General features: G+C 42.1%; 2 protein-coding genes and 1 long non-coding RNA gene across 4 annotated transcripts; 1 reads left to right on the top strand and 2 right to left on the bottom strand.

Moving 5' to 3' along the window:
• Window positions 1-153: 153 nt before the first annotated feature.
• On the bottom strand, window positions 154-20178 carry LOC108896555 (putative methyltransferase NSUN7). The gene is made up of 13 exons (XM_051070631.1): window positions 20136-20178; window positions 18335-18523; window positions 16588-16646; window positions 15465-15601; window positions 15232-15384; window positions 14741-14924; window positions 8138-8351; window positions 7918-8061; window positions 7045-7146; window positions 6804-6921; window positions 4061-4181; window positions 1184-1312; window positions 154-1114 (listed from the first exon to the last, which is right to left on the bottom strand). Exons 1-13 carry the CDS (start codon window positions 20176-20178, stop codon window positions 455-457), a joined length of 2253 nt encoding a protein of 750 aa, XP_050926588.1. The 3' UTR covers window positions 154-454.
• Window positions 8955-19227, top strand: LOC108896556 (uncharacterized). Its single transcript, XR_001963135.2, has 4 exons — window positions 8955-9045; window positions 9202-9265; window positions 14704-14860; window positions 19070-19227. It is a non-coding gene; the product is annotated as an uncharacterized LOC108896556 (long non-coding RNA).
• On the bottom strand, window positions 10265-13670 carry LOC108896553 (uncharacterized). Of its 2 annotated transcripts, XM_018695727.2 has the most exons (4): window positions 13497-13670; window positions 11503-12896; window positions 10611-11391; window positions 10265-10472 (listed from the first exon to the last, which is right to left on the bottom strand). In XM_018695727.2, the coding sequence occupies exons 1-4, from the start codon at window positions 13512-13514 to the stop codon at window positions 10359-10361; spliced, it is 2307 nt and encodes a 768-aa protein (XP_018551243.1). In that variant the 5' UTR covers window positions 13515-13670; the 3' UTR covers window positions 10265-10358. The 2 variants fall into 2 exon arrangements, with proteins under 2 accessions (XP_018551243.1, XP_018551242.1); XM_018695726.2 differs by having other exon boundaries at window positions 10265-11391.
• Window positions 20179-23235: the final 3057 nt, after the last annotated feature.

The raw sequence follows: 23235 nt of genomic DNA, 5'->3' as shown, positions 1-23235 counted from the left end.
AAGTTAAATATATACGGGAAGGGAATGAAGGCTTGAAGACCTTCCAGGCATTAATGAGATGGAAACATTACATCTAAATTCTTTTTCATATTTTTTTATTTATATCAATATATTTTATATCAATTTTTAAAATCATTTTTTTACTTTTTCACTTTCATGAGCTTCCATCTTATGACGTAAAATTATTATAATCATTTTAGTGCACAAAATGAAACTTTAAATACCATAATTTATTTCTTTTCCTCCTATAATTTACTATGGAAGCCCATTTCTGCTAATGTGATTTAAAAAAAAAAAAAAAGATCCTGTAAGTTTTTATAATAATGACTTAGTAGAGAAACTTAATTTTGATTTACTCAGTCATTATTTTGACTCGGAAATGGGCTTCTATACTTTCTTGTGTGATCACAGTGATTGCAGCGTCAGAATATGCCAATAATTTAACCAACGTTCTTTATAATCCAGGCAGAAAGATGGAAGACGAGGACGCAGACATGTTCTCAGAGTGGGAGCTCTGAGATCTACCGCTCCTGGTGCGAACAGAGCCAGAGGACGGTGAGGGAGGAATGGGTGGAAGGACAGAATCTGCGGCCTCTTCTGGTCGAACCACCTTTCCCCCCCTGGCCTCCTTTAACGGACTTGCCGGATTAGCTGCATCCTTCAGTGTTTTCTCTGCTCTTCCCTCAGGCTTTGTGTTTGGTCTCTGCACCTGTTTGGAGGCTACAGGTGGAGCAGGTGGAGGATGTTTCCCAGCAGAGGGCGGGCTGCTGATCTTGTGCGCGAGGGCTGTGATTGGCGACAAGTGGCTGGATGGTTTTGCAGAGGACATTAACGTCAGCGTGAGACGAGGTATTCGTCTATGCCTCTTGTTGAGTTTTCTCTTCGTTGTTTTCTTCTTGTGACTTTTCGGGCGATGTTTGGAGACGGCGGGAGCCCTGGTGGTTTGCTTCGGTCGCCGTTTGAGCTTTTGTTTGCGCCCTTTAATCCCTCTTCTCTTCTTTTCCTCCTTCCCCTCCTCATCTTCCTCCTTTTTGTACTCCACTTCCTCCTCACTACCCTTCAAGTCTCCCTCACCTTTATCCTCTTCTGAAGGTGCGATATCTGGATCTTCTCCCTGTACAAGCTCCCCTCCTGTCAGCCCCTCTTGGCCGGAGGGGGATGAGGTTTTGCTGGCAGCAGAAGCTGCACGATTCTTCCTGCTTTTCCCCTTTTTACCCGTTTTTGATGGTTCAGGAATTATTCCACCCAGGAGGCCCTTCGCTGCCGCCCTCGCCAGCACATCCTGGACTGTTTCCACCTTAGTGGGATCCGCCTGAAAAAACCAAAGGGCAGTTTAAGGTTTGATGTCAAGATACAACACATTAAAAAAACTGCAGGTCTCTGGGGGAGCTTAACTTAGCAGCAATGAGATCTATACAACAAGAGATGCAGTCGTAAAGTGACCCTGCAGAGGTGGAGGAGGAGGGGGAGGTGGTGGTGGAGTGAAGAGGATAGATCGCCGGTGGGGGGTGGGGTCGGGTGGTGGGGTGATGGCTTTTACATCTCCACAGAGCAGGGATGTGATTTGAAAGGCAACATGATAGTTATTGTCCACACTTCTCTTTTCTCCCTCTCTCCCAGAGACTGTGCCGCATTAATGTGCTTTAACTGATTTATTTTGAAGCAGGAGTATCTTCATCTACAGTTAAATTAAAAGAGTAAAAGTCTCCTGTAGGCTTCTCTCTCTCCCCCGTCCTCCCCCCTCTGTCTGAATCTTCACATATTCTCTAATGAAAGTTGAATGATGTTCAGCGCGCTGCTTTAAAAAACCTGCAAATGCATCTTTTATCCACTCTTCAGTCTTTAATCTGCCTGGTTTTCATTTGTCTTTATTTGACAGTGTTATACGCTTGGAGTCGTTTATAAGCTTCAAAACTTTAATTATGCTGCCAAAATGAGAGTTTGTCATAAAATGTGGAAGACTACATGGTGTACTAGAGAGAGACATGAGTGATAGCAGCCTGTCAGATCAGTATAACAGATCAGTGCTTTTTGGATGGATGGATGTTTCTAATGAAGACGTCTGTTTTCTTGTGGCTGTTGGGTTAGCCATTCTGTTCGCTACTTTTGCTTTAAATTCAAATATTTCTACTAATATTTGATCACACAGAAATGCATGGTCCACAGAGGATGAACATTATCTAATATATTGGTAACTTTGAGTCTCTCCTGTCCTTTCCATTGAAGCTACCATCAAATCCTTTCCACCAAATTAGCTCTTTTACACAAGTTTTGAGGAGAGCCATTGTTATCATGGATGCATAGTCAACAGAGGATGTTGCACAATGCATAACACAACCTGGGCTGCAGTTGAATACTCCTATTTACTTAGGAAAGCTCCTAACTGACCTGGAAGTATCTCAGTGGCAGCCATGATAAGAGCTGGTCCAATTCCCTAAATGTTAAGGAAATGAAAAGGAGCTTCAGTGCTTCCTCTCTTATCTCCTTTAGCATAGGACACACTGGACCTTCCTTTACCAAATTTAAAGAGAGAATACCGTCCCACAATTCCTTGCAGCAGCAACGTTTAAAGCGACGTATCTTTGTAGTTTCATCACAGCAGATCCACATACATGTAGATACAACACGTTCAAAGTCACTTAAATCACCTTTCTTCCCCATTCTGATGCTCGGTTTGAATTTCAGCAGGTTGTCTTCACCATGTGTGCACGCCTAAATGCATTGAGTTGCTGCCATGTGATTGGCTGATTAGATATTTGCGTTAACAAGCAGTTGAACAGGTGCACTAATAAAGTGGCCTGTGAGTGTATTTGAAATTAACAACAAGGCTCACATGTGTGAGTCTTTCCAACTACTGGGTAGACTGCTGTGAAATTTTCTCCACAGATTTATGTCCTCCACATGATGAACGTTAATCACTTTCCATTTAGCGCTACCAACAGGTCAAACTTTTTGTCCGATGCTCTGGTTTATAACTAATGACATTCCCTATCAGCCTCATTTCTTACTTTAACACCACTGAGTCATTTGTAAGCTCAAATTTTTAATTATACTGCCAAAGTTTAAGTTTGTGATGAAATGGGGACGACATAAGAGGGAGGTATGAAGAATGGAAGCCTGTCAGACGTGTTTAATTGATAACATTTTAGATTTTTTTCAACAGATTTTGGATACACAGCTCCCAGATTTCAGGATGACTTGACTCTCTCTGTCTCTCCACACCGTCACGTATCTGTTTCAGATCAATCTGTCCACAAGCAGCACCAGAGTGGAGTCATTCATCTGAACCACCTCAGAAGTGTCAGTGTAACTGAATCTGCAGCAGCCGCAGCTCTGATGTGATTCAGTTCACAGAGAGAGTGAAGTGAGTGTCGATCTAATTATACACAAGCATTAGATTTTAAATTACTGCACTGCCACTGGAAAAGTGAGCACAGGATCTGCCCCTGTGTATGTATAGGAGAGATTTAAACCCACACAGGCTCAGTCGCCTCTCTGCACCATTTTTTTTGAGCTGGAGGGGATCAAAGGAGCAGCGTCTCATTTCCTCCTGTTGTATTTTTCTTCGTTTTATGAGCATGAGCAAGAGGGAAGAAAGAGGAGGGGGCAAATAGATGGAGCAGTGGGGTGATGCAGCAAGACCAGAGGGGTGGAGGGAGGGACGATACAGAGAATTATCAATTCATCTTTGCTCTAAAGTAGTGAAATGTTTCAGCGGCGCAGGCGTATTTCATCTTTAACTTGTCTCTTTTTTATGGAGTATTGGAATAATGCTGCAGTGTTTCAGGCAGCGGTAGCGTGTGTGTCAAGTGTGTGTGTGTGTGCAGACAAGCAGAGCCGGCCGACCTCCCAGCAGACAGACAGTAAAAGAGTGCAGTCTCAGCACTACTGGAAGGTCTTGACGCAAAGCAATCACACACACACACACACACACACACACACACACACACACACACGAGCACAAACTCAAAAAAAACTCCTCAGTCTCCAAATACAACCTTGCCCTCTACATTTCTCTCACCTTTCAATCTCCACGCCTCACACTCTCTCTCTCTCTCACCTGTCGGGACAGTCGGGCGATGAAGCAGCCGTTGGTGAACTGAGACGGTTCAAGTCTGAAGAACTTGGAGTCTGCTGCGTCTCCTGACTGAGAGTCAATGGTGAAAATTGGGCCGTTCACCCTGAGAGAGAAGCACAGCGGCAGGTGAGACTGCAGAGGAGTTATTAACATTAATTCATCATTGCCACATTAATTCAGAGAAGTATTACAGAAGTATTACACACAAGAGTTGATAGTTTTAGGAAATTACACCAAGGTACCATAAATAACTTTGACAACCATTTATCATTAAACTTACTTTTAAAAAATCTGCCTCATATGGCACCTTTAATATTTAGTTTTCAGTGACATATCTGAAAAAAAAAAATAGTGGATGGACTCAGGTGAGTTTTAGTACAGATATTCATGTTCCCCAGAGGATAAATCCTACAGACTCTGGTGATCCTCTGACCTTTCATCTAGCACCACTGTGACGTTGATATTTTTGTTTTTAGGTAAAATGTCTCAACAACTATGAGACAAATTGCCAAGAAATTTGGTTTGGATATCTCTTGTGCCCTCTAGGGCCACTAGTTTTCACTTATACTGTGAAATATCTTTACATTTTCTTGAAAGATTATAATAGACAGAAATAGATGAGTTTATGGGCCCCTGCACTGCCAGCTGTTACTATTGGTTCCTGTATACTGTACATCTGGTGTAATGGCCCTCAGCATTAGACATGTTAGCAAATGTTGGTTAATAATTCTCAGTGGACCAAACACTGTGTAAATACCATTAAAATATGTAGATGGTGTGCTGATTCAACCTTTATTCACATTATAAATTCTTAGTGAAAAGCTATTTTAGGAGGTAAGATTCTGTGTACATTTGCACTCTCTGCCATTTTAAGTGGAGTGACCACTTCTTCCACAGCTGGATGGAAACCAAAACAGCTTAACAAGTGAGGCCCAGAGCCATATTCTTTTAGGAAGGCCAGAACTTATTTATGTTGTTTTAATGAGTTTTGTGAGCTTAAAATTTCATGGTTTTAAACAGGTGCAGTGAAGTGTGAGATTTTAAAGAACACAAACCCATTAATGACGTCATGGTGTACCGACAAACCCTGGAGTACAGCTCTACATCACTGCAAAAACAAGACTCTCATCTGCTGTTTAGTCACTCTTTAAACATAAAAGAAACTATTGTGCTCTGAATAATTTTTTAGAACAAATTAGAAGTTTACAGTAAACTGACATGGAAATCTGTGAACCTTAAATGCCAGCAAACCTTTTAATTCTACAGATATGAGCTGTATCTTTACACAGTTAGTTTTTGGGGTAATTTTTGGCTACCCTTGATGCTCTGTTGGTAAATCAGGCTCCTCACAATGGGCTCACTGCGTTGTTACGCTTATAATAAAAATATCAGGAAATAAAGAGGCAATGACACAAATACTGTAACTGTAATGAGGCATAAAAACAATTGAGAAATGTTTTCTTTTAGATCCTCCCGATCCTGTTTGATTTTTAAAGAGAACCGTCAGATTCAAGAATAAAGAGCTTACTTCTCAGTGCTAAATAACAGTGATAGTAAACAAAGATATAGAGAAGTAGAAGTAAGACAAAGGAGTAGAAAGAGTTTTGATGGTGTTTGGTGGCAGTGTTTCCTCTGAGTGTGTGCTGCAAACACACTGGTGAAACAGCTGCTGCACATCAGTGAGTTGATAAAAGAGCTTATGTGACCAAAGATAATAACATTTGGATTTTTCTTCAAGAGGATGGATGGCAGAAAATGACTTCTGTGGAGAAGCAGGTGTGAAACAGAACTCTGAAATTTTCTCCACCCCATTCACCCCCAACTGTAGGATTAACTACTGTCCCCACAGCAACCGCAGCTGATCCTGTATATTGTCATTGGCCTGGTGGCTGTAACTTTATACACACTCGAACATGGACACACACACACAGTGTTACACTAGACTGTCTTTCTCCTCCAGCCTCACTCAGACGTCTGTAACTCTCACAGATGAAGCTCAGTGTTCACTACCGTTGAACTCATGTAAAGTACAGCACGCTGCATCTACTACTTCCAATACTTATCTGGTATGAGGACTGAAAGCAATCCTGTCTGCTCAATGCAAGACGATGCATGTGTTGCAAATTACTTTTGTTAATAACAGAAGTCCTGCTGTTTTAGGCTGGTACACTAAAACAATCGTACATTGACATTTTACATCAGATCTCCCATGACATACAGCATCACAAGCCAACAAAACTGACTTACTGCACCTCAGTTCAGTACAATTTATTAGTTGTTTTAGGTGCTATAGGCCAAGAGACTAGGCTTTTTTAGATTAAAGCCATAAAGGTTGGTTTTTAACAAATGACATCTTGTTTGAACTCAGTGAAAAGAGCCCCCTTGACGGATGAAAGAGTACAATAATATGACAGAATCTCAGTGACAAGTGAGAGTGCAATTACTCGGCTTCAAAGTAAAAGTCCTTTTGAGGAAAGTTTTCATGCGGGTGTGTGTCGCTGTCTGTCACAGAGAGGTGGGGCAGAGGAAACTGGGTCTAAACACCTTCAGCTTTGTGCTGTCTTCTTTTAAAAAACCCTTATTGCTTTATGGCTGTCCTGCAGGGGAATTAGTTCACAGCTTGAGCCTGTGGACAAGTAATGAAAACTCTGATTGCATAATTAAATACTTAACAGCCAGAGACCTAATACCTGCACAAAGAGAGAGCAGGTGTGTGTGTGTTTACCTGAAGGGCAGCAATTTGGGGTGAGTGTGTGTTTTTTCTAACACTCTTTTCACCAGCTGTTCATTTTCCTCCGGGTACACTGAGCGTGTGCAGTAGACCACTGTCTGAACCTTTGGGACTGACAGACGGAGAAAAAAGGACAGAATAAAATTAACAAATTAAACATTTAAACCTCCTCCTGTTCTGCAGGCTGGTGTGTAAAAGACAGACAAGTGTGTTTACGTGTGTGTTGTACACTCACAGGTCAGAGCGTGCGCTAATAGTCGTGTCTGCTGGGTGGCCATTGTGTGTATTTTATGCTGGGATACAGAACCGTGAGATAAGTCTGGTAACAGATCCCAGTCTGTCAACAGAAAAAAACTTATTTAGCATTTAAAATCATATTTGAGAAATTGAATGCAAATACACTACCTTTTCCATCCCCTCTCTACTTCCTCTGTCCACTGAGTGTTGATTTTGTTAGCATTTTTATTTCTCCTAGCTTTTTGGGATCAGTAGGGTCTGATAAGTATAAAAACTAAACCATGTCTTTGAACAGGAAGTAGTTTTTGGCACATGAGGTCAGTGGGTTAATTTTACTGTATGACAGTTTATTTCAATGCCTAAACATGGCTGTGCAAAAATAAAACTTCAAACAATGCCACACATCTAAAAGCCTCATGCTTATGTAATGTTTTGTAACTCTATAAATTCTGCTAACAATTACTAACAGGCTACAAACAGCAACACTGACTCTTTTTGTTTTTAATAAGCATCCAGAAAGCTTAAAAATCAAATATGAATGGTAATGTCCTGTTGTCATATCAAGCAACAAATGTTACTGAGCATAGAAAACAAGTTTCAACCATAACATTTAATTAGGTCTTGTTCCTCTTGTACTTTAATTTTGATCTGAGCTGTAGAATTTGTTGACAGAGATTGCCACCATCTTGTTTTTACAAGTGTCAGCTACTGTGGACAACAGGTCTAAGTTTAGCTCAATGAAGTATAAGATGCAGTAAACCCAAATGTGATGTCCTCATATGAGGACGCAGAGTCTCAGGAGATTGTGTGACAAGTCTGTGAGGATTCACTTCTCGGGGCTCAGGGTGGACACTTATCTGAAGTTACATACCACCATGTTCACTGTGGATGGTGGGCACAGGGTCATTGAGGGCCGAGGATGAACACCGAGGCAGCACTATGATGACCTTTAACCTCTGCACGGTGGTGTCCCACTCATTCAGACTGCTGAATGCCTCTGACAGGACTCGCACATCTACAGTGGAGGATGTGGAGCGTGAACATCAGCAGGTGATTTATTCAACAGACATTATTTTCTCCTCATTACTCACTCTTGATGTCCATCTCTGTGAGCAGGGCCTGAATCTCCTCCACCTGTGCAGAGGTGTGATCAGCTCCACACAGCAACACTCGACCGGAGCGGTCAGCAGCTGCAACAGCTACATGAGCCACGGTCAAGGCTGAGAAAGACCCCACCATCAGGACGTCACCCTTATCGAACAGGAGGGGGCGTAACACACTTACTGCCACGCACACACTCCTGTCCTGTAGAGACACACACATGCACAGGTGCACACACATTACTCACACAAGCACTTATGACTGCACTTATTAACAAAATTGTCCCCTCTAACATTAGCTGCCAATCAAACTAATTTTTTTTTAACTTAGAGGAATATTAGAAGAAATCAAGCAGGAGTAAAATAAAAAACAGCATTAAAGTATAATTCATGAGTCTGAGAAGAACTACAAGCCAACAAATGAAATAATTAACCACATTTCCTCATATTGATTTAATTAAGCAACATCCGGTGAGTTCTGGGGAATTTTGTTTTCTTTAAAACCACTAATTTTGCTCTTTTTCTTCTTTCAAATAAAATAGACCTAGAGACAACCAATGTTCCTATTACATCATGAACAGAAATTTATGTTGGTGGTGCGTTTTATTTTTGTAATTTCCGTGTTTTTGCCTACTGGAAACAATCTAGTGTGACGTACGTGGGTGCTAAGGGCAACCGGGGGACACGCACCTCCCCCTCAATACATCCATCAATACATGTTCAATTATACACCTTGTGTTTAATTAGCACGCTCTGACGGGAGGAGGTAGCATTTATTGCAGTAAACATAGTGGCGTACCATAAATTAAACAAAAGAAGAAGAAGAAACCTCACCCGTGTATCTGTGTACACCTGCGCACAACTTCCGGTAAAAAAAAAAAAGAGCGGACTGATAACAGGTGAGCACTGCGACACTGCGTTGATGGGAGCGTGTCGCGTGTTGTACTTAAGTTTATTATTTCGGAAAAAGTCTGTAGAACTTCTTTATGATGGAAAGCCGGTGTCATGAAGCTGCTTATCGCGCGTTTGTGTTAATGTACATCCATGCTTTTCAGCTTCCACGAGCACAAGAGGCGGGTCGTTAACTGCTACATCAAAAACCATGAATGAAATACTAAGGTAAGATAACACGGGCTGCGGCTGAATAGCCAAAAAAAGACACTCTTTTCCTAATCGTTTTTACTTGACCTCATGATGTTTTCGAGGTCAAGGAAAGACGTGAAGGAGAATTAATAAGGAAATACGAAAGAGAACCGCTGTATTTAGAGAATCTGACTGCACTTACACTAGGTGCTTTTGTTTAAACCAGATTTATTTATAACACATGGAAGACACAGAGTGACAGACTCAGTACTGTAGGCTACAATTCAGTAAGGCTTCCTGACCAACACTAATAATATAACATGAAAAGAATATACAAGTTGAGAAAGTTGAGCCAGTAAAATAACGATAAAAAATTAATTGTGCAAGGGTCCAGAGTTGACAGTCTTCTCTGGTATTTTTTAGTTTATTTTTTGTACTGACTCTCCTTAACCAGGACAGTTTCATGTGCAGTCACATCACTGAAGAGCTGCATCTGTCATTCAACTAATATTCCCTCCTCTTTAACTGAACATAACACTGCAGCTTCTAAGGTAGAGGATTGTAAGACTTTGGGAAGTTTGTCTGATTTCTCAGAAACAGAGAAAATCATGTTCCAGTTCACTCTTGTTATGCAGGTGTCCAACAAACCAGAAGTACCATCAATATTCAGGCATTTATACAGTGAAGAGAGAAAGACAGTGACTAATCTTTTGAATATTTAATTGAAGTTAATTTTATTAAAGCCAAATTAAAAAGTTTTTGAGTGGGGCGAGAAATAGAGACCCAACATTCCCCCAAGAGCAAGCACTTGTGGCAACAGTGGCGAGGAAAAACTCCCTTTTAACAGGAAGAAACCTCGAGCAGAACCCGGGCTCTTGGTGGACGGCCATCTGCCGCGACCGGTTGGGTTGTGAGGGAAAGAGAGAGAGAAGAGAGAGGGGGAGAGGGGAGAGAGAAGAAGTGGTGGTGGTGGTGGTGGTGAGGGGGGGTGGGGTGGGGTTGAGGGAGAGACGGGGGTGGGGGGGGGGTGGGGGTGGGGGGGTGTTCGAGGGGTGGAGAAGAGGGGAGAAAAGGGGGATGTTGGAGAAGGGGTGAGGGGTGAGAGAAAAGAAAGGGGGGTGGCTGCAGCTTAAGGGGAGGAGCGGCAGCGTGGACAGGTGCATGGACTGCAGAACAGCCGCATCCAAAGGGGAAGTTTTTTGGACGGAGTCGTCTTCTCCTTTTTCTTCTTTTCATTCTTTTTCTTTAAGAAAAACAAACAACACATCAGTACAAAAGCAAAAATAAAAGGCCACAGTTCAACAAGAATGCAACAGTGATCAGATGTCTTTAAGTCAAAGACAACTAGACTTGTTGTTTGGTCTTGAGAAAGTTTCATTACCTTTGAGAAGATGTTGCAGAAGATGCTGCAGAAGCCGTTTGTCTTAGTCTCCTCTTCCTCCTGGATCTCACTAGTCATGGTCTCATTCAGGGGTGGGTCCTCTGTGATGGAGGATGATGCCAGAGGAGAGCGGGACTCCTCTTTGCTTTTTTTAACGCCATTTGATTCAGTTGGATCCTCCAGTGAAAATGGCTGGATCCTTCTCTTCTGCCTGAAACACCTCCTCCACAAAGACTCATTTTTCTTGTCTTCACGTCCTCTGGCTGGCTTCTTGTTTATGTTAGGTTCCAACCCTTGTTGTGACATAACCCTCCTTTTGATCACAGCGCCTCGTCCAGTAAGGAGGGATTTCATGGTGGAAATAGCTCCTGCCAGAGTCTTCTTGGCTGCTTTGTCCTTTGACACCTGGAGGTTGGCAGGAGCAGTGGCGATCAAGGACCGTTCATCCACTGAGGCTTGTATGGCCACAGAGAGGACAGGGGTGACTGCTTCAAATACCTCAGTCGCTATGGCCTCTGTGAATTCAGGTGAAATCCTAACAGGGATATCTGTCCCAACGATATTACAGAGAGCCTGGCTGAAGGAGCGCTCCACACTTCTCTGGATGTCATAGTGGGTCTTCAGGGTGAATGTGCCGGATGAGGTGGATGACTGAGCGAGTGACTCCAAGACATTTTTAATGACTGAGTCTGAGGAGAACTTCAACACATCCACACACATGTCAATCAGCTTCTCCTTCACGTCTCGATTGAAAACGCCCTCGCTGACTTCCCTCCATTGCCTAAAGAAGAGAGAACAGACACAAAAGGTGAAACACAGAAATAATGCACTCATATGTCATAAATGTTTTCAAGTATCCACTAGAGTTTCAGTGGGAAAATAAATGACCTACTCTTCAGTGAGACCCTGGAAGAATCTCATTATCACGAGAGACATGGTGGAGGAATTCATGATGACTGTCTGGTCTGCTGCTGCTTCATTTCCTCCCTGGGAAACCACAGTACGTCCATCCTCTTCTGAAGGTCCTGATGGTATCTCCATTACCTTGTCGTCCTCAGCCTCTGCAGGTTTCACCTTAACAGGCTCAGCAAACAGTTCTTCCAGACCAAAAGACTCAGCTTGAGCCTCATCCTGTGAAGTTGGTACGACCTTATTTCTCTGCCTCTTGCCAAAGCGTTTCTTCCACGCTGTCTTCAGTGTTTTGAAGATGGTTGTACTGGCTGATCTCTTGGCTTTGGCCTCAGACTCCAGTGTCCTGATGGCCTGCTCAATGACTTGGCTGACAATCATGTTTGCTGCCTCATAGATGGATGGGGGGGTACATGGAGGGGAAGCAGATGAAGCTGCCGTCTTGCTCTCCTCTGACATGCTGGAGAGTCTGGAGGATGATCCTGTGTCAGGGATCCTGACTTCCGTGCTCTCTTTATCGTCTCCCTCGTTCTCTGGCTCTAGAGGGTTTTTTATTGTCTGTTCATCAGCCTTAGTTGTGTAAAAGTCTTCATGGTCTTTGATGGGCAAGACTTGAATTGTCTGCACCAGGGAAGTCTGAGTTGAGGTTTTTTCAAAGGCCTGAGAGCAGCTGTCCACCAGGTCAGGGGTAGACACCTCCTTCTCAGTGTCGGCAGTAGCCCTCAGAACCTCATCGTGTCTCATCTCCTCCTGGAAATCTGTTTCATTTTCAGTCAGCAGTTCACCCTTTGGCTGAGGAACTTCATCTACCTGTTTGGGTGACAGAAACAAGCTGATGGAGGCTTCTTGTTCTCTCTCACTCTCTATGGCGTCCTCTTCATCCATGGACTGCTTCTCAGGACTGGAGCTCAGGTGTCTATCAGAAGCCCTTTTGACCTTCTTGCTATGCTTTCTGCCAAAGTGGCTCTTCCACACCAACTTCAGCTTGTTCATGAATGGCATGGCAACTGGTTTCTTGGCTTTGTTGGCTGATTTGGTGCTCTCCTGGGAATCAGGTGTAACTATCACCTCAGACATAGCTGGAGAGACGTCTTCTTTGGTGACCTCGTCGTCCTCTAGACCATTCCCACAATGCTCAGCAAACACCTGCCGCATAGCGAAAAACTTCTCCAGGTGTTGCTGGACCCTCTGTTGGACGAGAGAACCAGCTGAGGATCCATCTTTGTTATCCTCAGACATGTCATGCTCGTCTGAATCCCAGCGGCGAACATTTTGCAACAGCTCACTGAGATTCGCAGCAACCTGTTCAATGACGTCTGAAACGAGGGTGTCAGCGATCTTTTCTACAGCTTTGTCCATGCTGCTTGGAGCGGTGTCCTAGTGGGGGAAATATACATTTTCTATGTCTTTAAACTGTGAACTGTGAAACTTTTTTACGCTCAATATCATTTGTTGCTTTAAATGACATACAAATTTGACAACAAAGATTACAACAGGACATACAGGACATTATCACTCATACTTGATTTTTCAGCTTTCTAGATGCTTATCATTTCAGTGAGAAACAAAAAGAGAGGGTGCTGCTATTTGTAGCCTGTTAGTTAATGTTAGCAGAGTTTCACACAGGCCAACAAATGTAACACTGTTCCCACTGACAAAATTGGCATTTCGAGTTTGGAGTATAGAGTAAAATTTAGTTACAAAATGTTGAACAATCATAAGATTTTTAGCTGTGTTGCAGTGTTCGCAGTTTTGTTTTTGCATACCCATGCACAGGCGCTGAAACAGTTTTATATGCTGATGACTTAATTTTGTTACACAGTAAAATAAACCGCATATGCCAAGTTTATTCTTTTTCAAAAACTTCTTCCTGTTCAAAGACATGACTTAGTTTTTATACCTCTCAGATTATACCTAAAAGGCTGGGAGAAATTATAAATGCATACAAAAACATGGATCTTAGGAGGATAACCTTACCTGTCTCTCTTCAGACATCTTCAGATGAGCAGGGCTTCCTTGCTTTGTCTCTTCTTTGTCTTTTCCTCTTTTCCTTTTGTCGTTTTCGTTCAAGTCTTGTCAATGTGTTTTTCTCTTGTGATGGTTGTACTTGAATAAAAATACTAAGTCACTTCACTGGGGAGAATAAAAACTAAACTCTGAGATGAGAGAGGTACTATGTTGCAGAATTTTGCAGAATTCTGTGATGTCACAGAATTCTCTAATACATCTATGTTCTAATAGAACTCTCTGTTATCTAAGGGTTCTGTGTTCTAATAGACTGTCCATCTTTACAGCAGTTTATCTATGAATATATTATTTATTTAATTTTTATCTATTTTTCTATGTGTTTTAGTCTCATTGAGCTTTATTCAGAGGTGGAGGAGGTTTTCAGCCACTTAAGAAAAAGTAAAGTAAAAGTCCTGTGCTGAAAATTACATCAAAGTGAAAATACTCAATCAGTAAGATGTATTAAAGCATCAGGAGTAATAGTACTCAATGCAGAAATATGCCCCCTGTGAGTGTGAGAAAACAACTCATCAAGAAACAACTAACCAGCTGTGTATTACATTAAAGGCTCACATAAAAATTCAGTGACTTGGTAGATTTCAAAGTAATACAAATCACAGATAAGATCAAAAAGAAGTCACACTGAAAGTGTCTGAAAGTTGTTTAAAATGAGAGAAGTAAATGTGATTTTAAGGGAATATGCATGTTCAAGAAACAGTGGGCGAGCACAAAAAAATCACTGGGTTTAAGTTAGGTAGTTTCATTAAGCTTCAGCTTTCAGTCTGACGATAAAAATCTGTCATGGGCTTGTTAGATTCTGGACCCAGAAGCAAACTTAGAGGCAGAGTAAAGGTTATTGTTGTTTTAATGAAGATTAATATGAGGGGAATGGTAAGGGGCGATGAAGGGAAGGCAGCTTGGAGGCTGGCAGGTTAGGGGGAGATGATGAATTACTGGTGATTTGCAGGTGAATGGGGTCGAGGTACAGGTGATTCACGAGAAATAAATGGGAAGTGAGCACCCTGGTCCCCTACAATTTTGGGGCACGGTTTGCCAACCAACTCAAGTAGACTGATAAATCCTTGTACTTCCTCTACTTCAGCAGGACTGTGAAGTACTGTCTTCTAAAATTATCTTCAAAAGCCTGTTTCTCACTTGTAATTTTACCTGTTTTTAGCTCGATTGCACACCTGACTATCCACGCAGATCTCTACCTGTATGTTCAGTACATGTGTGGCAGTGAGGCTGCTGTGCTGGAGCAGAGCGTGAAGCTGGTGGGAGAAGACGAGCGTGTCCAGACAGAGAGAGTCCCTGCAGAACGTTGAGTCCTTGAGGTTAGTTGTGTCAGTCACTTCACACAAGCCAGTGCTTTGCATCGCCTTGCACACATCTTCAACACTGCAGAGTAAAACCCACAAAACGTGTTGTTTGTTTTACTTGAGACAGAATCTGTAGTGTTGATGCATCAGTCATCTGTTTAGTTCTACAGAGACAGCCAGGAATGCTGAACCTTTATACACCCCACTGAACTTGATCAACCATTAACCTTGTACCACAACAACATGCACCATCTAATCCCAGCAGATTAATACCTGAATAGACAAAATGTGGAGTCTTGAGTATGAGGTAAAGAAGAAAGGTTGAAACTATCATTTTAACTCTTAATTTACACAAACTATACTGAGTGTCTGTACCTGTAGCCTACCTGGCCTTGAGCGTGTTGACCCATGCGTACAGCGGCAGACGTTTTGCTCTGTGCTGTTTGGTCCTGACGGGATCAGACAGAAAACAGGAGACGCTTTGTAGGTTCTGTTTCACTCTGCAACGAGCCAGAGATGCTGCTAGCTTGGTTTTACACCTGCAATAAACACACATGTATAGCATTTATACTTTATAAACTCTAAAATACATGTTAACACCTGACACCTACACACACACCTGTGCAGACTACTCTCCAGGTCCCTGACTTCCTGTAGAGGCTCCTCTCCTTCCATTGTTGAACGTTCACGCAATAAAAATCTTCGGTCCTGGAGGTCAAACAGCATCACCATCGCTAATGGCAACAAGTCGGGAGACTGCAAAACATCAACATTTTCATTATAAACATCTGTCTCTTTACCTACTAAATGGTCCACTATATTTACTAGCTAATTGCTAATATTGTTGTTTGGGGCTTGGCAGTCAGTTTTTAGAGATTTGTTGTTGAAAACTGTTGCTTTGTTGTGTCTGGAAACACAAGCACCAGTGAGAGCTGTGAGACTCAACCAGTACATTAAAACCCCCCCAAAACAATGAGGTGAAAGATGCTAAAATGTAGGGCTTAGGGGAACTGCAGAGCAGAGTCAGGTGGTGATTCTCTGCAGGTCTCCTTTCATATCAAAGTAGTCAAGTGATTGATTGTTAATGTTAAAATATTGATTATAATCGCCTTAAGGAAAACAGAAGACGATAAGCAAATCTTTTCTCAGACTTTCCTTTCTTTATCCTTTCCCTTAACTTCTTTTCTCAGGGTGTGTGTGTGTGTCTGAGTTAGAATATGTATATTGCAGTAAAGGTGTGTGTAGAATAACAAAGAGCTCTGTGGCAGTTTTTATAGTCACACTTGCAGACTAACGACCTGTCAGCCTATTCTCTATGTTTCACCCATCTCTCAATAAAGTCATCATCATTACACACACACAGACACAGACACACACACAAGCTAAGTGTGTCTCTTTGTCCATGTATGTGTCATTGCACAGTGTTTTATAGTGTCATTTACAGTCTCCCAGTAGGAGAGTGCGTCTGTCTCTCTCCTGTATGCATCATTTGCCACCTATAACCAGCCAGACTACGCACACATCTGAATACAAATGGCCTTTAACTGCATCCCCGTCTCCCTCACCAGCATTTTACCATATTCTGATGGAGCACACTCATATGGACAGAGAGGGGGAGCACAGATACTTCATTTGATGACGGATAAGTCTCAGACAGTTTAACAGTCACGGGAGGAAGTGTTGAAGTGTTTTTAATCAGTTTTAGGTTTGCGACCACTCATGTCAAATCTGGTATCACTCACAATATGCTGAGAGGTGTGGAAGCAGCTGTCAATGATGATGTCCTCAAGTAAATCTTGGTCTAGAGGATAAAAAAACAATGTTGTTAATGGACTGTTGGGAGTTCATGTGATATCCAGCCATGCCATCATAGATATTTACTACCACCCCAGAAGAAATAAGGTGCATGTAGTTTTGTTTGTGCTTCACATAACAGTTAAAAGTGACATTTAAATTAATTTAATTAAAAACTCAGTAGTCCCCTTTACAATCCTCACAGTCAGCAGTTCTCATAGGGAGTGTTTCATTTGTAGAAAGTGGTTCCTGTGATGGAGATTATCCTCTTTTTCATAGTATTTGTAATGCTATGAGTATATCGATATTTGTGCTTGTGCATCATGGAAGAATTCACAGGCCTGCAGCTCTTGGCAGCTGTGGAAGTCAGTCCTTTGTTTGATGGTATACTGAGCTCTAAGGTTATTTAACAGATGTTGAATATTACAAATTCTTATTGTTTTATGAACGTAATTTTGTTATAGTGTATGTAGATATTAAGTTGGCCAGATGGTGTATATATGTACTGTATGTGTGAAGTGAACCTCAGTGGGAAGGTATTTAAGATCTCTGCTTGAGTCTCGTTTGTTCACGTTTAAAGGCCAACATGACCGCTCCAATGAAAACTATTCGCAAAAAAAGTCTGTAGATCAGAGTAACCGGGACATGGTTTCTGAAAAGACTTTTTAAAGCAGTCTTCATTGATTTTTTTTTGGCCACTTGGGGGCATTAGAACAAGTCGAAAGGACAACACTAACATACAATTGTTAACTACTAAAGTTGACATGGCTAATGTGTTAGCAAACAATTGCCTGGTTACACATACAGTAGTTTCTCACCATCTGATGAGTGTAAGCCCAATATTCACTCCCTTTTTAGTCCTAGTTTGCTCGCTACCAACACCTGAGGGAAATATCTGGCTCTTCAGCTTCTAAACGTTCACGAGCTAGTCGCTAATGTTGATGTACAGTGGGTTTTCAAAGATTTTTTTGGTGAAACCAGTGAACCAAAATGAAATAAAAAGTCATGCCAGAAAACCAAAACAGTGAGCGGTAAGATGCTGAAACACTCTGCAGAGCTTAGGGTAACTGCAACTGCATCACATCACTACAGGTGACTCCTTTTACAATATGTGTTATCATTTGACTCATTGTTAATATAAAGAACTATCTCAGTCCATTCACCTCCATTGTATTGAGCTGGTAGGACTGATCAGTATCAGTAGTCAAACCTGACCAAATAATATCAAAATGAACTGTATGGTTACAAACCAGCCACCTCCTACAGGTGCAGGCAGACACTGTATGTAAACCTGTGTGTGTGGTGACTGTATGAGTGTGTACATGTACCTCCTTATCACCTTCCATACAGACATTGCACCTCCAGCTCAAGTAATTTGGAGTCACATGGAGAGAAGAAATGTGTGACTATATAGTATTTAATCTACAGTCTGCAGTTGAAGCTGTTATTCAGAAGTGAATATTGGAGTTGACACATGCTCTAGCTCCACTGCTATTCATTATAGAGATAAGGCTGCCTTATAGGAAGTGGCTAAGGTCTGCAGAGGTAGCAGTCAAATTAATTTCTCCCTGACTTTATGTCTAACCATCGGTCCATCCTCTCTGTGCAGGGTGTGTGGTTCCACTTGAATCTCAAAACTAAGATTGGCTTTAACTGCTAGTTGATGTCAATAATTCACACATGGAGTAATCATACATTTGAGTGTGTTGAAGGCAAGCTGGTAGGCCTGTCTCTGTGTGCTTTTGTTTCCGCTGCTCTCGGGTGGCAGCGACGTGTCCGTTTTCTTCCCGTAATGCAGAAGTTGAAGTGCGACTGGCTTCTCCTCGCGCAGCTGCTGGAAAATGGCTGATGCCTGCAGATAGGCCTGATCTGATGGAGGGGAGGCTGCAGGGAGGGGGTGGGGGTGGGGACACACGATTGGAGAAGCGATGTGAGGAAATGTCATGAGAGATGGGAAGAGAAATTAGAAGAGAGGAAAATACAACATCAGGTGAACATGGGAAACACAGCAGGGAAGAAAACATGCAAGTCACAGTGCATGCCCTGAGAAAGGAAACTGTTTATTGATACTGTTCTGTAGGTGGTCTTTCCAAAACAGCAGAGTGGTCGTTTGGATTGGCATGTGTCCCAGTGTGTGCTGTGACAGTGAGCTGGCATTCACAACACCAGGACCATGAAACTGAAGCAGCTAAATGTAATGCAGACCGTTTTCTCTTTCTGCTTCATCTGGTGCGTACAGCTCAGCTATAGGTAACTGCAACCTGACTCTACACACAGGTATACCTGAGAGGCTTTTCTTTTCACAATAAAAGTCCTCCAACCTTTGTTCAGTGTTAAACTGTTGCTTTTATCATCATGTGATTGATGATTGAAGTGTAATAACGCACTTTTATCTACTGCCTTCTTTTGTTTATGATTGTTTCTGATTAGAATTGTATCTTACCTGGTGAAGGTGAAGATGGATGGAGAAGAGGGAGAGGAGGTAGAAATGAGAGGGGCTCCTTGTTGGTCTGCTGGTCGTGGTCTTGATGTGAGATCTCCTCTGTCACAGAACTCGACCTTACATCCTCACCGGAGTCCACTGTAACAGACCGTGTGTAAGTTTAATAAAAAACAAACAAAAAAATAAGAGCAGCAGAAAGACTTTACCTTTGTCTGCCATGATCACAGCAACAAAACTTGTCAAGCAGCCTCTTTCTCAGCTGTGTCTCTCTCTTGCTGCTGCCAGCCTCTGTCAGAGCAACGAGCATCTAAACAGACACAAACATTGTTTGCTTACAGAGTTGAACCTGAGCTCTGCAAATGTAAATAAGACGCATACCATCAGTCATGGCCGACATGTGATCCACCCTCCAGTTTCTCTGAATGTGAGACAGCGCGGGCTGCAGGCCTCTGTGGGTAATTGGGCTCCTCCTGGTGCAATTAGGCGGCCGGTCAGATACATCAGCATGAATAAATAATGTGCTGCTGTCCGACCCTGGACAAAGGTCCACCTCTCACTGACCTGCTTCACTCATCTCTGTGCACCTGCCTCACATGCACGCATACACACACGCACACACACACACACATTTCAGGTTGTTCAGTTTTGCAGGATGCAGTTTGAACCGGTGATATTCGGTGACATCACTTGACTCGAGGATTAACATTCAAAAGTTTGCAGCGACCACCAGCCTCTAATTAAACTGGATTAATAGAGAGAAACACAGACAGAGTGTAATCGGCTTTTACAGCACTCATCAATGTTTAAGCACAAAGTTGGGATTGACCAGAAATGTGCAACGTGTCCAATAAAGCCATGTCAGAGCAAATGGAATAAATTAATGAATATCAAACGGCAGTGACTTAATGAGTGTGAAGCAGTTTTCCTGTCCTCTGCAGGAGAAACTCTTTAAGTCCACTTTAGAGGAGCAATGCTGGAAGAAAAGGCTACAGCAGCTTAGTGTAATCTGCATAGACGATGATGGGCTGTTTAAAATTGCATAGCAGGTCTTACCTTTGTCACTCAGAATACTCCTCGTGGGAACAAAACAGCTCATCCTCTCAAAGAAACGCAGCTAGAGCAAGTATCAGCCACAGGCTGGTAGACTCTGCTCTGACCCAGTGAACTAGAGCCGCTCATACACTCATCACCTCTGTGTCGTGTGGTTTTTGTTCTGGAGCATGCTGAGTTTGAAACGCCATGGCAACAATATGATAATGAAGAAGGCCTTTCCTCTCTGTGACCGATATACAGTAATGTGTGATCACTATCATAAGACTGACAGCTTTAATAGATCAGTGTAGATGTTGAGGCTCTTTTATGTTTGTTTATGAGGACAGAGATAGAATCAAACTGGTCACCTGCTCTGACAGGCAAATAAGATAAATACTGTGTGTGTGGGTGTAATGTGTTGGCAGGAACAAGAGATAGAGATGGAAACTATGTCTGACCAGTTGGTCCTGTTGTAAACTTTATTCATGCTGCACTGTCTCCTCCTCAGTGACAGCAGCAAGGCATCACAAGCAGATCTGATTGACGCTGCCCCCTACTGACAACTGTGGTGTAGTACAACACCACATTAGTACTACAACTACCAAAGATACACAGATAAATTGGTAGATTATGTTGTAGGCTGGACATTTGTCTACAAAGTCTGCACCTGTCTCTTATAAGCACATATACACTTCCAAAAAAAAAAATCTCACACTCTAATATTTCGTTGGACTGCCTTTAGCTTTTATTATGGCACGCATTCGCCATGGCTTCATTTAATAATATAATAATAATAAATAATAATAATAATAATAATAATACTTTATTGATCCTTGACAGGAAATTGCTTTGTTGCAGCAGCAGCACACCAACCATCACCAAATATAAATTAAGATAAAATTAAAAGGGACAAGTGTAATCACGAAGAAAGAAAAACAAGAGCAAAACAAGAGCCATACAAAATATACCGAAAATTACAGAATATTACACTATTAACATTGTATTGCAGTATCTAGCAATACACAGGATATTGCATGTAACACAGGATATTGCACGTAAACCAATATTTGTCAAGAAATATTGCACCGTTAATATTGCAAATGTCTGGTGATTTTTGGTCATTGGTCATCAGTTTGTTCAGTCTGTTTCTGTCTCTAGAGCGAGCCCCCTCCCCCCAGCACACCACACCAAAGAAGAGTGTACTGGCCACCACAGACTGGTAAAAGGTGCACAGAAGAGGTCTGCAGATGTTGAAGGATTTTAACCTTCTCAGGAAGTGCAGCCTACTTTGTCCCTTCTTGTACACCACCTCCATATGGCTTGACCAGTTCAGCTTGTTGTCCATCAGTACTCCCAGGTACCTGTAGCTGGAAACAACTTCCACCTCTGTGCCTCCGATGGTGACAGGAGCTGGCATGGATCTCTTCTTATGGAAGTCAATTACCATCTCCTTTGTTCTGGAGATATTCAACTGGAGGTGATTGAGGTTGCAACAGTCCACAAAATCCATGTTTGTGCCCCTGTACTCCTCCTCACGTCCTCCTCTGATACAACCGACAACCGCTGAGTCATCAGAAAACTTCTGACGAAAGCAGGTGTCTGAGTTGTACCAGAAGTCTGATGTGTAAACCGTGAAGAGGAAAGGGACAGGACAGGACCTTGAGGGCCCTGTGCTGCTCAGGAGCTTGCTGGAGATGTAGTTCTTCAGGCGGACATACTGTGGTCTGCAGGTCAAATAGTCCATGGTCCAGGCAACCAGTGCTGACTCCACCTGCATCATCCAATCATCCATTTCAATATCTTATGCAATGTCACTATATTTGTTTCCATCTAGAGTTACATTGATTTTTCCCAAGGTCTTGCATTGATGAGGGTGAGTCAGACCGCCGTCTTCTCTAGCACGTCCCAAAGATTTTCAGTGGTTAAGGTCTGGACTCTGTGGTGGTCTCATGCTCCTTGAATCACTCTTTCACAATTTGATATGCCTGTGCCATCAGAGGAAGAAAAAATCTACTGATGAGAAAGCCTGGTCATTCGGTATATTAAGGTCAGCTGACCTCATTTTTGGGGCTCATAACGTTGCTGAATCCAGATGTGATCAACTGGAGCAACCCCAGATCATAATGCTGCCCCCACAGGCCTGTACGGCAGGCAGAGGCAGCCTGGACTCATCAGACCACACCTTTTCCCATTGCTCTACAGTCCAATCTCTCCAGGTTTTAACAAGGCAATGGACAGTTCTTAACCCAGTTTCTGTATCTCCTTACTTTTTTTCTTTGCTTGATGCAGGCTCTTCAGAAACACTATAGCATTGGGATATGTCTTCCTTCATGCTTGTTTAAGAAATTAGAAGCTGCTCACTGCATCAGTTAGGATTAAATCACTTGTTACCAGCTGAAACATATTAATCACTGCAGTCATTATCCAATGAAAGGCTCTTACCTATTTGCCTAATTAAATCCAGGCAGCGTACATTCATGCATATCTCTATATATCCTCACAGACACACACAGACATGTCCATGCATATATTCATACATCTATACATAGTGATCAGTGCTCTTCCTATTAGTAATAATTGTACCTGTACAAACTTGTGTGCATGTCACTCAAGTTGTTGTCACATTCTTTCCCACACAACATGTTTTGTATCAGCCAAACACTGCATGAGAAAACATGTACTAATCTACTTTAACCTTTTACTCCTGCCAACATGTAGTGAAGGAAATGTCATCCTACATGTCACAACAATGTTGGAGGGTGGAGTGATTTATTTTTTGTATAGAATGAGATTTTATCATTTTGAAATGAAACTTTATATGGTGAGCAAGATTTAACATGTTGAGTGTGAGGATCTACACAAATTAGAAGATTGAGATTGAAGATTTGTCTAAAAGTCTAAAAGGTCTCATTATACCACCTACAGGCTTCAGTTGTCCATCTTCTAATCCACAGTAATCCAGTGTCCTTGAGTGTGTAAACATATATATATATATATATATATATATATATATATATTACGTTTTTGAGTGTCATTAAGCTGTTTTCTTGCTTCAGGAAAAGCCTATAAGAAAAGCACTTAAACTTTTAATGGACGCCATAAATAAAAACTGTGTAATGTC

This window comes from Lates calcarifer, linkage group LG5 (assembly GCF_001640805.2).
Source record: "Lates calcarifer isolate ASB-BC8 linkage group LG5, TLL_Latcal_v3, whole genome shotgun sequence".
Classification (NCBI taxonomy): Eukaryota; Metazoa; Chordata; class Actinopteri; family Centropomidae; genus Lates; species Lates calcarifer.
Note: the sequence above shows the minus strand (reverse complement) of the source record. Positions and strands in the feature narration are given on the sequence as shown.

Bases quoted from the DNA above. Each gene is read 5' to 3' on its own strand.
- LOC108896555 (XM_051070631.1), bottom strand. From the start codon at position 20,178: ATGAGCTGTTTTGTTCCCACGAGGAGTATTCTGAGTGACAAAG. The intron at 18,524-20,135 runs GTAAGACCTGCT...CCCTCCCTGCAG, and splicing joins GAGTATTCTGAGTGACAAAG to CCTCCCCTCCATCAGATCAG. The intron at 8,062-8,137 runs GTGAGTAATGAG...CCTCCACTGTAG, and splicing joins CACAGAGATGGACATCAAGA to ATGTGCGAGTCCTGTCAGAG.
- LOC108896553 (XM_018695726.2), bottom strand. The intron at 11,392-11,502 runs GTAGGTCATTTA...TCTCTTCTTTAG, and splicing joins TTCCAGGGTCTCACTGAAGA to GCAATGGAGGGAAGTCAGCG.